Source organism: Poecilia formosa, unplaced genomic scaffold (assembly GCF_000485575.1).
Source record: "Poecilia formosa unplaced genomic scaffold, Poecilia_formosa-5.1.2 Scaffold33, whole genome shotgun sequence".
NCBI lineage: Eukaryota > Metazoa > Chordata > Actinopteri > Cyprinodontiformes > Poeciliidae > Poecilia > Poecilia formosa.
In genome coordinates, this window is record NW_006799972.1 from 124926 (window position 1) to 140701 (window position 15776).

Here is a 15776-nt window from a genome sequence, read left to right on the forward strand (position 1 = left end):
TTTAAAGCAGAATGTTTCACTTTTTCTGCATTGAACAGCATAATTTAGAGAAAAAAACATGGAAGAAAATAAAGTGCTGTGAACTTTGATTCAAAACATTTTCAGTTACAAAATCTGAATGGTAGAGTGCAGATAGTTTAGTCATTTATTAGTTTTCATTTAAAACATAATGAAAAATTATAGACTTAGATCTTTTTTGCATTCCAACAGAATAACATTCATGCTTAGCAATTTATTACAGAAACATGCAGAAAGGATTACAAAGAATTACAAAACAACAGATTCGTTTGAACATCCAAGGGAAAAAATGTCTTACTAAATGCTGCGCTTACGTTTGGACAGACAGTCCAAACAGTGTTTGGCTTATGCAAAGCCTCTGCATCTTCTTCTCTTGCAGAAATCTACAAACATGATTATGTGGGCTGTACTGGGCTGCTGAAATAGTGCTTTTCACATTACAGCTATAAGGCAGGCACCTTGCAGATGCATCATTTTTAATAGAGTCGACAGTCACATAAGCAGGAGATGCTACAAATACAACCACAGAAAACTCATCACAAGGTTACGTCAGTCTGTAGGCCACATTGATGTGGTGCATTGAATTCACTTAACAGTAAACAGGAGAAGCTACTGGTTTCTGATGACAATCCACTGACAGCGAAACTGTCCACTTCTGGATAAACCATGTTTAAGTTTGACATCATTTAGTCACATTGAGAATACAAAACATGAGTGCAAGGAAAACCCTTAGATAAGGCCCAGGTGATCTTTGCTTCAAAGCTTTCGTTGCCTGTCAAATTAAGAGCTAAAACATCAAAAAAAGGGAAAGAAGCATTTCTCGGTGGTTTTAGGAGATTTATACTGCAAAATCAAAAAATGTTACCAAGTACTTTTGGTCTAGTTTTTCAGGTGTTAATGTCTTAGTACACTTGAAATAAGACAAAACTAACTTATAAGTAACTTTTCAGCAAGAAATAGTTTGTTTTAAATCAGCGATTCCTAAATATTGACTAAAACGTACAAGTTTCACTAATTTCACTAAGATATTTAATGTTATAAGTGAAATAATATGCCAGGAAAACCTGTAGTTTTTTTAAAAACTAATACTAAGGAATTATTTACTCAAAACAAAAAAAATAGCTGAAGAGCTATTTATGTTAGTTTTGTCCCATTTCAAGAGTACTGAGATATTTTCACTACATGCTGGACCAAAAATACTTGGTGAGATTGTTATTTTTCAGTGTTACGTCTACAAATAAGATCTAATTTTACAATCGGCACCTGCCTCACACTTTAGAGTGAGGGTTTGTAGCCACCTGAAAATTATAATATAGATTTGTCTTGCTAGTATTTAATAATTTCTGCTGTAACGGTTTTTCACAAATTTAACTGTTTGGATTTTTCTGATGGCGCAAATTAAGCAAAAATCATCAAATTTATACTTCAAAAATGACACTAAGCACCGAGAAACGTGAAGCAGGAACATTTCTCAAAATTACATAAGGAAATATTTCTTACAGAATGTAGATATGTGACGTTCTTAGTGCATGTTAACGTCAAAACCAGACTGATGAGAATTTGCTTTTAAAGAAACATAAAATAAGACAAAATACCATACCAAATACAGAGTTCCTGCTGTTATGACTGAACCAGAGGCTCCGGTTTCAGCCAGATCCTCGGCAGAAACTCTCAGAACATTTGGTCAAATCTCAGTCCGGCGCTCATTCCCAGGCCCGAGTGTTTCGCTTTGGGTCGGTTACTGATCTGCCAAGGTCACATGATCAGTCAACTGCCGGTCAGCTGGCTGAATAAAACCTCCACTCTGCTCATTAATTCGTAATAAAGAAAAAAATCTATTTGGAAATATTTCCTGTTATGAAAAGCACAAACACTGATTATGTAGAAACTAAAGCAGCAACAGCATCACCCTTTTGCTACTTCGCTGCAAACTGGACGTCTGAAATGCAGCCGACTGCAGGCTTGCTACTCGAGCAGATTGTCCGACTAACCAGCTAAAACACAGAATGACAAAAATATGTACCTAATACTTTACTGAAATAATGTATATGCAATCCTTTTTTTAGCAGTAAATAAAAAAATATACATTGTTGTTTTCAACTTTGATGTGATATTTTTCTCATTCTCTTCTTTTTTGAAAAGAGAGAACAGCCAAGATATGAACTGATCACTTCATCTGAAAAAAGACAAACAGAAACAAACAAATGCATAATAAGTCAAGAATGCAACACTTCCCTTCAACAAACCACAACGCGCTGTGAGACCTCTCTGTTGCTACAGAGTGTTTGATGCATGGCCAGTCTTAGTGTTAAATCACAGTTTCACTGAGTGCGACTATAAACTGTGCTCTGGTGGTAAACAGACAGGCTGTGACCCAGTGACTAATCTGGAAGGACACATGCAGCTCGAAATGCTGCAAAAACACAAACAGCCTGGAGACAAATCCACAAAACACTGAGTGGAAAAGCAGGACGAAGGTGGAAGCCACCAGACGAAAGCTTGACTTTCCTCAGAAGGCAGCTTCAAAAGGCAGGACGATGAGTTCAGTTTGAGGATGAAAACAAAATACTTCAGGTGTTTTTAAATTAATTCCAAAAAGCAAACCTAGTTAAAGTCCAGTATGTGAAGAAATCAGGGACAGGTAACCCAGTCAGAACGCATGTGCATAAAGTGAGGCAGGACAATAAAAAAAGTGTAAAAACAGAGGTAAAGGATGCATGCCATGCTTTGGAGATGTGTGTTTTGTTGCTTTTTAAGGAGGTCCCAGTTTAATTTTCTCTTTCTCCAGGTTTATTTCTGGTCCAGGATTTCCCGTTTGACCTCTGCTACATAATGGTGGTCTTTCCCATGAGCCACCTCCATGATGGCCAACGCCTGAGGAGAAGTAAAGAGATGATTGACAAACAGACTGCCCAGACACTCATAAGGCATCCAGTCAATACATTGATTTTATGGATTAATCACATTTTTGTTTTTTAAAATTACATTTTTGGGAAAACCGGAATTTTTTTTCCAACAAAAAAACCCCTGGGGTTCCAAAAGTTAAAACCAACAACCTGGTTGGTTTTTAAAAGTTAAAATTAATTGGAAAGTGAAATCAAGTGAAACCCAAAACAAAAAAAAAAGGCCCGGCCAACAACCCCTAAATAAGAAAAAAAAAGCAAAGTACAATAATGCAGTCGTAGTAACACAAGAAGATGTACGACAATAAAGTCAAAAATAATCCAAAGCTCTTGAGAACAGTTTTAAACGGGATAATGGAGGATCATTGTTATGATAATTTGCCGAAAGCTGAATCTCGGAAAGAGGAGGAGCTTCTTAAAGAGACAGAGGCCTAATTTCAAGGCGTCTAACTGCAAAGCCACATTTTTTTACAGTTATGTTTGATGTAACAATTTTTATAACAACTAGGTGCCTAGAAAATACATAATGCCTCCTTTAAGTGATTTTTTAAAATTGAAACATTTACTCAGTGCTACACTGTGCTTGACATCAGTGTTTTGAATAGAATGGTACGGGGAGTGTTTGAAAATAAAAAAACATGAGCACAAATATCTTTAATTTGGTTTCATCAGACACAACATTGCAAATCAAGGTTTCTCTACAATATGTTTTTCGAGAAGAGAGGTTTCCTGCTGGCTATATTTTCTACTTTTAAAATAAAACTTACAAACTTTAAAATTTAATATCCTGAGGCAAAAATGACACCAATAAAGACAAAAATTACCTTTTTCAAAGCTTTGACACCTTGGGATTTCTTTTCAAGTCCCAAGTAGAGACGGCCCAGCTTCAGGTACATGGATGCCACATTCAGAGAGTAGGTCGGGTAGTGAACACTGCGGAGAAAATGGCAACACATCAACTCAAGAAGAGGATGGAGTTACTGAGACAAACAATTTTGTTTTGGTGCTTCAATAATTAAAAACACAGCTGCCTTCAATAGTAACAAAAGGAAACTCTGGGTTTAAAAACCACAGAGGTCAAGCGGGCTGAACATGAATAAAAAGAGAACATTTAATATAAAGCAGCAAATGGAATGGTAAGCACCAAACGTGCTGGAGTTCCGCTTCGGTTGCTAGGTGACGGGCTGGGCCTGGCTGAGGTTGCTAGGTAACGGCACAGTGGAAATTCCAGACACCAAAAACAAAACATTAACTTATTGCCTTATTGGATGGTTTTTATAAAGCAGGTTTTATTGTTTTTAGAAACAATTGAGACCTAAATGTAAGGATAAAAACATCCTAAATGTGAATTTCTAATATATATTTCAATATAAATAAAAGGAAATGCTGGGTTTTAAATCACTGAGGTCAGATGAGTTGAGCATGGAAAGAAAAAGAGCTCGTTTAATGTAACTGCTGAGGTAAATGGTTTCATAAAGACTAACTTTAATACAAGTGTCACTTGGATCAAAAACCCACTCTGCTCTCAAACGTCTCCTCAAACCTCCGAATCTGGTTTGGGACCCATCACATCGGTTTACCTGTACGGCTGAACGATTTTCTCCCCGTAGCTCATGGCGCCGTCCCAGTCCTGCATGTAGAGGCACACGCCCATGGCCTGATACATCATGTGCAGCATGTAGACGTTGGTGTCTGCAAAAATAGCTCCCATCTTCTCCAGGCTGAGCTCACACATCTCCAGCAGCTCGCTGGGATGTGCAACAGAGTCAAGGAGAAACGACAAACAGCAGGAGGCACCGAGAGACGAGACAGGAAACGTCACAGGGAAAGCTCTAATGAGAACAGGATATTTTTGTAGTGCTTGGCTCTTCTGAACTCTTCAATGACATTTTTGGCATAATGGACCATAGACTGGATTTCCTTTGGTTCTGGCGGAGAGCTCAGTTTCCTGATCTCCATTTTTGCTTTATCCTGCACGACAAGAAAAGCAGTAAATAATCGTAAGGTTTCCAGACGGAAACTATAACACAGAAAACACTGGTATGCTAGTATTTCTGTTGCTTTTAATATAGTGCCTTACAAAAGCATCTACTTTAACATTGTATGCAATTTAAATGTGAGAAATTTCATGTGATGAGCAAAACAATTCATTTGGTAACACTTTATTTGAAGGGATTTTCATGAGCCTCATAAACAAGACATGACACCAGGTGTCATGAACATTGTTTGTCACAAAGTGTCAATAATGACACTTTATAAACATTAACATTATGAGTTTACAAGAACAAACTCTTGTAAAGTCATTTACAAGAGTCATAAACATTAATGTTTACAGAATGACACTGTAACTCTTGTCACAGTGTCATTCTGTAAATAATGACACTTTTAATGGAAAGTTGACTGTTAACGGACTTTTAGTGTATCTTTTAATGCAACTTTGCATAAAAGTGTCATAATTTACTTTGAATGGTAATTGTTTTTCTGTTCATCCTTAAAATTAGTTTACAGATTAACTAGTGATTATACTTTCATTTTTGATTAAAATTATTTTCATTAGCCTGACTCTTTAGTTGACTGTATCTGTCAGTTTGCTATATTTTCACAGAGTGCTACACAGAAGGCTGGCAAACCAACTCAGCGGGTTGTACCATTTGTTTGCAGTGAGGAGGAACATTTGGTTATTACTTTGGTTTAATTTGACTATTTCTTTAGTGTTTTTTGATAGTTTTTGTTTGCTAGTTAAGCTTTTGTGTGTTTATTTAATTACCCTGTGTTGCCAGCAGTGGTCTGATCAGCCTCTATTTAAGTTCCCCTCATGTTTTGTTTGTTGGGTCAGTTTGTGCTCCAGTTGCAGTTTGTTGTGTTGACCTCTGCTTTGGGCTCAAATCATTATTTTAGCACCATTTTCTGACCATTTTGTAATAAATTAAGAATATTTTTGGAAACCATTTGGTCTGTGTAGATCCCTCACATTTATCAAATAATGCTACCTTGACACTTTTAATTCAACTTTGCATTAAAGTGTCATTATTTACTAAAAGGCATTTCATGACATTCATGAAGACTCCTTCATGTTTATCACAGATGTTATATACTTTTTATTTTTTCCCAGATCACACCAATCTTACCTGTTTTGACTGTTTGTTTATAAATGCCCTAAGAAGCTGTACTACTAGTTTCGTTATACAGTTTACTGTACAGTGATGATAAATCAAATCCAATCCAATCAATCTATCAAAAATATTATGTTTATAACATGATATGCCAATCTTATGCACACCCCTTAACTACACTGTTCTATCCTCATTAGATAAAAAGAGTTTGAGGACTTCAGCAGGGATCACCTTTGACCTGCTGGTGCACTCGGTGCACTGACACATGAAGAAGTAGGAATCCAACAGCCTCTCTCTCCGGTCCTCTGTTGGATACAGCAGGTCTATGTAACTGTCAAAGATCTGCAAAAAAGAAATCAATTAAGAATAAAGAGGAGGACATTTTTTATTTAAATTTTGGCAAAAACAGAAGCTTTGTCCTTTACCTCTTCCCCTGGGTTTATCTCTTCAACGGCTCTGACCTCAGCCACTGTGCCTTTATAGGTCACAATAACATTTGGACTACAGCTGTGGTTCATCAGCGCTACACTGGAAGGAGAAGGCATAATTAAAATTAATTACATCTAAAAAGGAGATAAAGATGGAAAAAATGCCTGCATAACAGAAGAGAAGAAGGTTATGTGTAGGGCTGAAACGATTAATCAGATTAATCATGATTAATTATCGTCATCAATTGATTCTTGATAAAATCACCAACTGTTTTAGCAACCGACTAATTATCATCTGGAGCATACAGATTCAAAAGGGCAAACTGCTGAAAGAACAACACACTCAGAGTAATAATTTAGCCAAAACTGTACAAAAAATCTAAACATTTTGTATTTAAGATGAAAATATGTTCAACCCAGGGTTTCTTAACTGGCAGTTTTAGCTTCACCTGGTTCAAATTCTGTAAATAAAAATCTTTTAAGTGTCTTTTGCAATCCAATTATTTATTGGTTAACCCAAAAGATAATCAGCAGGTCAGTCTTAAACTGTAATGAGTTTAAATCAAGAAGAAAAGCCTGAGTTTTTCACATGTTGATGTTAAAGTATAAATGATATGTTATTGTCTTTTAGGTAATAAAATGTTTATTTTCTGATTTATAAGGGGAACCGAATGACTTGTTCATTTACATTTTTAAGTATTGTTAATAGTTTATAAAAATATTTAGGTGTTTAAATAAAAAAATATAATTAAAAAGAAAACTGGCAAAATGTGGCAATTTCTTTACCCAATTAATTGTCAGAATAATCTATACAATAATAAATTACAAAAACCCAACCCTGGATAAGCGGAAGAAAATGGATGGATGAATTACAAAAACAGTAATTAGTTGCAGCCCTGGTTACACAGAGAGTATTTAACAGAGTTTTTTGTGATGATTTGTAAAGTATTTACTCAGGAAAAACAGCTGATCCTAGATGGGAGAGCTCTTCGTCCTCTATGGTGAAACCATTACAGTTTACCTGGAAACAGACAAAAAAAAACAATAAAGAAGCCAGAGTTCAGATATATGATGACAAAGCAAGCATCGCAGACTAAAGTGCTGTGAAACATCCGATAGGATGGAGGACGTCCTGCAGCACAGATTAAAAGTAGCCTTGAGATAAGAGGCTAAAGAGGTTGTTTCCATTAGTGCAGTGTGAAAGCAAAGAGGCCACGGCTCCGCCAGACAGATCAAATTAAAGAGATAAGAGCTGCAGACCGGATCCATTCAGCCAGCGATGAATATCCTGCAGGCACCAACATGCTCCACTCCTGCTGCTCACCAATATAAATAAAAACACTTCCATTTCCCATTGGTTCACCATTTTATCTGGTAAAACTGGAGGAACAGAGGTCAGATATAATTTGAATGACAACATCCAACACTAAAACAAACAAACTTTGTCAAGTTACAATCAGAAACTTTAACTTAAGGAAAACACAAATTAGCACATAGTGTAAGCACTTTTTAGTAAATACTCTTATAAATGTGTTGTTCACTGTATTCAGACCCTTAACTATGATGCCACAAAATAAAAACATTTAAAACCCAAAGAGGTTTTATTGGCCTCGTTTCGTTTCAGCAACATTTGTCTGGAGCCACAAAAGCAACAAGACACATTAAAAACAAAGAGCTCATTGATTTTTAAAGAACTGCATTTATTAAAATATTTATGCACCATTACTGTTATTCTGTTGTAGATTTTAAACCATAATTACATCAAGAAAAATCCAGAAATTTTTTTTATTGCTATTTTTATTTAGAAACATTGCAAGAAGCACTATTCTTTTCATTTCTATGTGTTAAGAGCTGCAGATCTCTGTTCAACAGAACAGCGATCCAAATTAGTAAAAGTGTCCTCATGTGTGTAACATCATCTGAGCATAAATCCAGCTGCTGTTCTGTGAAAGCTTAAGAAATTTACTAGAGCAGGGGTTTCATAACCTTTCCTTTAAATAGCTGCACCACATTTTATTTAGGCATTTCAGGGTCAAAGGTGGTGATTTAGATGCACTTCATTTCAGTAAAATATGTTAAAGTTTGTGGAAAAATGTGAAAAAGTTAATTGGTACAAATCCTTCTGTAAAGTACAACACTTAGTATATTTATCAATAGAACTTTTGGTCAAATATTTATTTTATAATCAATACCGATGCTGTTTAAGGCCCATAAAGGAGTGGCCGATGTAACCATCAGCTTCATTTTAATGTTTCTGATCAAAATGTTCTCAGATTTCACCTGTGCAAAGAGCTCAGTGAGAGCCTGGTCGTCAGGGAGGTCACTGATGTGTTTGGAGTAGAAATGGTGCAAAGCCGCAATGTCAGCCTGGTTTAACTCCTCCTTCTCACTGTCCATCTTATCCAGATCTGCAAGAGGCAAAAAACAGGAAATCAAAGGAGAGACAGCAGAGGTAAAGAGTATTGAACACCTCAACAGAACATCACAGTATATAAAGAAAAGGAGATTAGAGACGCAATTTTAGACAGAAGTTTCAAACACTCTTCATTGTAAAACCATACTGATTAGGGATGTAAACAATTAATCTACAATTAGTGGCTTATTAAATAAAAATGCGTTCCAATCGAGTAACTAACAGTGTTCCAGTTTGGTCGCCATCCAGAAGAGGGCGCCACAGGTTAGTCAATACGAGAATAAAAATGGCGGTTAAGACGAAAAGGCAAAGAGTAACGGTCGAAACAGAGTCCCGTGTGGGGAACCGCAAAATTCACTTCATGCGGTTCTGTTTTGACATCTACCGCAGTCTACAAGCTCCTTAAGTTTCACATTAACATCGATCATTCAGCCGAACGTCATGACGCGACAATTATTCATGTGTTACAAAGGCGATAATGTAACGAGAGAAAAGCGGAGCACTACGCATTTTAATAAGATGAGGAAAACGATGTCAATAATCACGGTGGATTTTGAGTTAAAGCTCTTCATTTAGCTAAGTTTTAACATTCCTTTAACAGCAACCATCGACAGTATTACTATATGAACTCGCTCTGTTCATGTGTAGTTAAGCGTTTACATATTTTATTATTTTTATCTTTTATTTTTGGTGTGCAGCAACCTGTGAAGTTCCTGATTAGCTATATTTTATAAATATGTCTAGATTTAATAAAGTGAGAAAAGCATAACTTTCTCTTTATTCACTCAGTATTAAATACAGCTGATACAAAATAATGATCAAATGTACTGTATTTTATATTCATTAAGCATATTCTGAAAAATGTGTGCTTTTACATTGAGAAAGATGGTCGGCCATTTTGATACAGGTGGTTTTTAAGAAAATGGCTAGTCGATCGATAAGATGAATCAAATTTAGATTAACTTTTTGTTGCATTTTTTTGTACTGATGTTACTTGTACGCGTCTATTGTCTTTTTTAACTATTGTTTATATTTTTTTGTTGTACTGCAGCCTTGCCCGACTTAAAGACAAATTTCTCTTATGGGGGACCAATAAATTATCTTATTAACAGATAACTTGCTTCCCCAGTATTGATTCATGTGCACCAACATCAGGAACCAACACCAACATGAAGCAGTGCAGGCAGCTGCTGCTCATACATTGGTTTGAGTTCACGGACGATCCTGTGGTGAAGCAGCGGTTTGTTTACAAATCAGTCCCAGTACGATACCTGAGAAAGTGCCTCGCTGGAAAAAAAAAAGTGGCAGCAGTTAACGGGAACACAGAGAGAGAATAAAATTACAGCACCCTGTAACTTGGGATTTAAGTCCCACAGCTCTGCAGTCATACTGAGTGAAAGAAACAGAATCAGGACTGGAGGCTACAGCGGAGAATATTAATAGACTCTGCTAAAACTACAGCGAGATCACACACAGATGAGCAAATTAACGCACCGTGTAACTAAAAGTGCAGGAATATGTAACCAAACGCTTGTGCTGTAATTCACAGATTCGGATGATGACTCACGTGCTTCGAACTCTTTGAGCAGGAGCAGCCGTTCTGAGGGGGTCCGATCCGTCGTGACTCTCTAACAGTTCAGACACAGGAGGACAGTTTAATCACAGCACATAAATATGCAAATTACATACAGAAAGCTTTAATCAGGACTCACATTTTAAGATGTAAACTGGTTTTCCAGATAATTTATTACTGACAAAGCTTTGCTGAAAACTACAGATTGATCATAAAAGACGGTTTCTATGAAGAATTCACTTTCTGAGTTGTAGAGTTTAGGTTTTTACTTTGCAAAACTGTTCAAATAAAATTATTTTAGAGCCATAACACAAAAAAATATTTCAAGATCAACTTAAATCGGACAATTAACATTTAAAAAAAGGTCCACTAAATGCAACACACGTCTAACCTCTTTTATTATGGTTTCTATATGTATACTGGATTAAAACGGTTCAGATTATAGATTGCAATGGCTCATAAGCTTCACACTGAAACCTTCTCCTACATCTGGGGACTGATACCTGTTTCATGATGATTCTGGCCACCAGTCTGACCGTCTCTGAAGGACACCAGTTCTCCCCATATGCACACATGGCGACACACTCCAGCTTATGCATGGGCCAGTCACCTCTCTGAGCAGACAAGAAGCACAAAGGACTCCAATCATAAATAAGGAGACCAGTAAATGCACCTAACAGGGAAATAAATAAGCAACAAATATTTCTATTATTTAATTTAAGATTTGTGTGAATTAAAAATAAAAACTAGCATTCTGTTTCATATTTATAACTCTAACCAACTAACATTATGCTGTTACTTATGGCAAGTTTTAGCTAACAACGTAACAAAAACTCATTAAATACACACTTTTTATTAACTATTTGTGGATAAGAACAAGATAACAAAATGGCTTCAGCAAAAACTTGCTAATTTGCTAACTTCTTTAATTTAATGGAAGAATTAAATCATGATCTTCAAAGACCCTGCAAAAATGTTTGTTTGTTTTTTTGTTGTTTTTTTTATGTAAAAATGGAAATCCTCTCTGGTGTTGGCATGATGTGTGGTCCAGAAAAGATCCTCTGTCATCTAAGATGAAACAGTAAAAAGACTTTGGCTCCATTTATTTCCAGGAATAAATAAGCCGGCATGTAAAATAGCTTAAATCTGCAAGAGCCTCACACAATTTCAAATCAAATCTGAAAATCTCTCAGTTCCTCTGATTCGTTTTGGAAAAGGGAAGCAGAAATCAAACATTTCCAAAAGAGGAAAGAAGGGAGAAAAAGCTCCTCTTACCTGACAGTCAACATTGCAGTAGTAGGCCTGCTTACATTTACCGCATTTGAAAAGATCTTCTCTCCTGCAAAAGTAAAAAAGTATGATTTCATGAACCCATGACCTGACAACACAAAATATGAATATATTTTACATGAAATGTAAAAGCAAATTTGCCTCAAAGTGTTCTACACAAAACTCCTCCAGTGCGATTGTTTTAGCTTCAGCTGGTTCATGTTCACTGCAGGAATGCTATGTTATTATTTTAAAATGTATATTTTAAAAAAAAGGGGGAATTTAATTTTTTTATTTGCGCCAATTTTTTCTAGCCGATTAATCGGTTAATCGTCAGAATATTTGGAAGTTGCAGCCCTATAATTAAATATATGTGCTTGCATCCAACCCGGTCATTAACAGAACCAAGCGCCGTGGCCTTTTCCTGTCCTGGGACACATGGACAGTTATATTTAGCCCCATAACCTTTTGGTGGTGCAATGGCAGCCTGCTTGGGACACGTGTGACCAAGTGAAAAACTGCTGCTGCTTCCATTAAGCTAACTATAAAAAAATGCTACATGATGCACCAGATGTTGCAGTAAACAAGGATGATTAAGTTTCTCAATGAATCTTCGTTTCTGTTTTAAAAGCTGGTGTGGTTACACATGACCACTAGCCCACTACTCTGTTGCCCATGGCAGCCCAGTAAGTAAATCTGCCTCTGCTACCTGCATGACTGCAGCAGGAACCAGGTGAGCTGCCTCACTGACCCATTTATTGGCGGCTGCTGCAGCTTCCCACCACCTGAGCAGCTGAGTCAAGCTGACCTTTGAACCCGTCAGTGTTTAAAGGCGCTGCTCCTGGAGGTTCACGGAGCTGAGGAGCAGGTTACCTGGTGAAGCAGTGCTCGCAGTGAGCCCCCCTCTCATTCACCGTCAGCACGTAGGAGTAGGCAGGACAGGCGAACACCAGCTCCCCCACCGCGAAGTGCCTCACCGCCCGCAGGCCTCGGCCTCGGTCCGGGCTCAGGAACCGCTCCGTCCCCTCTATGCCTTCGTTCTTCATGGTTTGTTCAGGTCGCTGTTCTCCTCAGACCTCCACAGTCTGCTGAGTTCGCTAATCCGCTTCTGTCTGAGCCGTTTTCTTCCTCTGCGATCCTCGGCAGGGAAGACTGCAGTCTGACATCGCCCCCTGCCGGACATGAGCCGGAACTGCACCGTAGTACATAAACAGATCATGCAGGTTCTTTCTGAATCTAAATGTATTTTATTGGTATTTCATGGAATATTGAAATTCCAATTTCAATATTGAAATTGAAGTGAACTTCTGGAAGTTAACTTTCTAACTTCCAGAAGTTAGAAAGTCCGTTTCCACTACTCTTGATTTTAAAAAATCTCATAATTATGACTTAAGCCATAATAATGAGACAGCATGTGACACCATTTTGTAATCGACACAGAAGGCCACGTTTAGGACTGAGGTCTTTCAGTAATCTCCACAGCAGAACCAGCCCTTTTATCAGGTCATTGAGTTGTGCCAAAAACAAAAACATATTCAATGGTACATTTATAACCACACTGAACACCATGGAAATTTATATATATAAATGCTTTTATTTAATTTAATCAGTTCTCCTCATTCAAATGTGAATTTCTGCAGTGTTTATAAAACAGGGAACGGTTAGAAGCGCTGTACAGTTCGACAACAAAACTAGGAACTGCTGCTAAGTACACTGTGTATATATGTACATACTGTACACACATAAGGATGTGGTATATACAAAAATATACACTTTTACATGTGTGACCCCGTGAGTCAAACGTTCCACCTCGGTACTTTAACATTAAAAAAGAACCACACTGTTCACAGATCGCTGCCCATTCCTGGTAAATAAACCGTCAGCAGTGTTTTGTCTCCTTCGCTGACTCACAACCATTACAGGCAGAAAATAAAAACCATTTGTGAGCTGAACGTCAGAGGGTTTTTTTTGTCCTTTTTACAACCTCTGGGGCTCAATTGTTAAACTTTAATTAAAGGTTTTGAAACTTAAACTTTTCACCCTGTTGAAAAGAAAAGCTTCTTTAAAACAAAGTGGTGCTACACTCTCCTGAAAGGCAAGAAGTAAAATGCCTGTCTGCAGGATTTCTTCCAAAACAAAACAAAAAAACATTATTCAGCTCAGAGGATCGTCTGCAGACTAAGAGAGACAAACCAATTACATTTCAAATATTCATTCTCAAATTTAAAGACTGATATTTTCTACTTTGCAGCTAAAATCAGTCGACTAAAACTGGCGCAGAGCAAACCATCCAGCATCTACCAACACAAACATCTAAAGAAGCTTGTGCAAAAGATGTAAACATTTATTTATCTGATCAACTTCACTGTCATTTCTAATGTCCTCTTGGTAAAACATGATTACAAATAAAAAGTATCAAACATCCCGTCTGGATGGAGACAAAAGGCTTCATGTCACAGGATGTTCCAGTCGATCAGATTTCCTAAACAGGCTGCAGAGTGGCAACAGAGGAAGCAATGAACCATTAAACATGTTTTCACTTTTTAAACTTCATTCTGGGTGAACCAATAGGATTTGTTACAACATGATTTACTGAAAAACAGCCAAGATGTGCAGGTGAAACTTCAGTTTAGATTAACGGAGAAAATGTGACAAGTCAGTAAATCCTGATCTTATCCAGGAAACGATAACGATAAAACAATATGCATTTATTACGTTTATTTGTGCTCAAAACTAGAAAGATTAATTTATTTTGTTAGAACAGGGCCGGTTTGTGACCTAAAATAAAATAAAAAGATCACAAAATGGCAAATGGGATGTTTGTAGCAAACTTGATGTAACATTTGTTGCTTTTTTGCTCTTCAACTTTCAACCATCTTCAACCAAAGGAAACTTGTATTTTTTGGAAGTTAATATTTTGTCCTAACCCTTTCCTGTGATTTTTAAACTAATTAGAGCAACTTGTGTCCCTTTGGTATTTTTGTGCCACTGACACACGTTCAAAACGCACCACTTCTTTAAGCATACCATTTCTTGATTTATATTAACTTTCTGGCAGAAATCCTTTTAAAGTCACACTTTATTCTTTGACTGGACAAAAATCTTTTGTTTGTGTTCATTAAATCTACCAGTTCAAATGTTTGGGATGAAAAATAAACGTTTTTACGACCGGCAACCAAAAGTTGTCGCCGTGGAAGGGTTCGTTTCTGAATCCTCCCAAGCTTGAGAGAAAATTACAGTTCACGACGAATTGCTAAAGATTTAAGATTTAAGGTTAGAAAAATGAAGAATTCATACAAAAAAATGGAAAAATATGTTGATTGAGGATATTTTTATAGCAACCTTTAATAAAAGATTAAAAAAGCATTTCACCGTCAGGTGGGGAAATAAACTGCTGCCAGTTTCCGTCACTTCAAAGGTCAGCAATAAACCCCCTAAAAACACTAAAAATAAATGTTCTGCACTGTTTTTTACAAATAGAAAGAAAAAATGCATGTGATAGTATATGTAGCAACATTTAAGAGACCCAGGCAGAGCAAAAATAAAGAAACTCAAAACTATTAGGAAAAAAAAATCAGCATTTTTTCATCAGATTTCCAAACTGTTCCCTATAAAGCACAAACCAACTAAATCACATTAATGAACGTTTTGTCCTAAAAGGCCTCCAACAGGTCTTATCCCATCTAGTTTATTGAATTATTTTTTTAGATTTTTGATGCCACATCTGTAGGTTCTGCAGCAGATCCTCCCGTCACGCACAGTTTGGAAGAAAAGCCGAACACAACGCAGAGCGAAACAAACAGAGAAACAGAGATCAGGCGGCACAGAGCAAAGCATCAGACAACAGTCCAGATGTCGTCCTCGTCTGCTGGGAACGGAAAATGTAAACAGGAACGTTTGATCAAAGTTGCAGAGAAAGAAATAACTTATGACTTTACGATCAGAGTCGTGTTTAATGTCCAGTTTATCTCGGAGGAATCTGAGCTGCTTGTTTTTTCTATGACAAACCAACACAGAGTGGAGAATAAATCTGAAGGGGAAGACGAGAGCATCAGGAAG

At 36.9% G+C, this 15776-nt stretch overlaps 1 protein-coding gene across 1 annotated transcript; it reads right to left on the reverse strand.

Annotated features, from left to right (window-relative positions):
- Window positions 1-131: 131 nt before the first annotated feature.
- smyd2a (SET and MYND domain containing 2a) lies at window positions 132-12872 on the reverse strand. Its single transcript, XM_007549755.2, has 12 exons — window positions 12591-12872; window positions 11724-11787; window positions 10952-11062; window positions 10443-10503; window positions 8743-8870; window positions 7416-7483; window positions 6460-6562; window positions 6266-6376; window positions 4772-4892; window positions 4502-4676; window positions 3746-3854; window positions 132-2892 (listed from the first exon to the last, which is right to left on the reverse strand). Exons 1-12 carry the CDS (start codon window positions 12761-12763, stop codon window positions 2809-2811), a joined length of 1308 nt encoding a protein of 435 aa, XP_007549817.1. The 5' UTR covers window positions 12764-12872; the 3' UTR covers window positions 132-2808.
- Between the last annotated feature and the right edge of the window lie 2904 nt (window positions 12873-15776).

Excerpts from the sequence above, each read along its gene's own strand:
- smyd2a (XM_007549755.2), bottom strand. The coding sequence starts at position 12,763 with ATGAAGAACGAAGGCATAGAGGGGACGGAGCGGTTCCTGAGCCCGGAC. Across the intron at positions 6,377-6,459 it reads AGATAAACCCAGGGGAAGAG|ATCTTTGACAGTTACATAGA; the intron begins GTAAAGGACAAA and ends TCTTTTTTGCAG. Across the intron at positions 4,677-4,771 it reads AAGAGCCAAGCACTACAAAA|ATCCCAGCGAGCTGCTGGAG; the intron begins ATATCCTGTTCT and ends ACTCTGTTGCAC.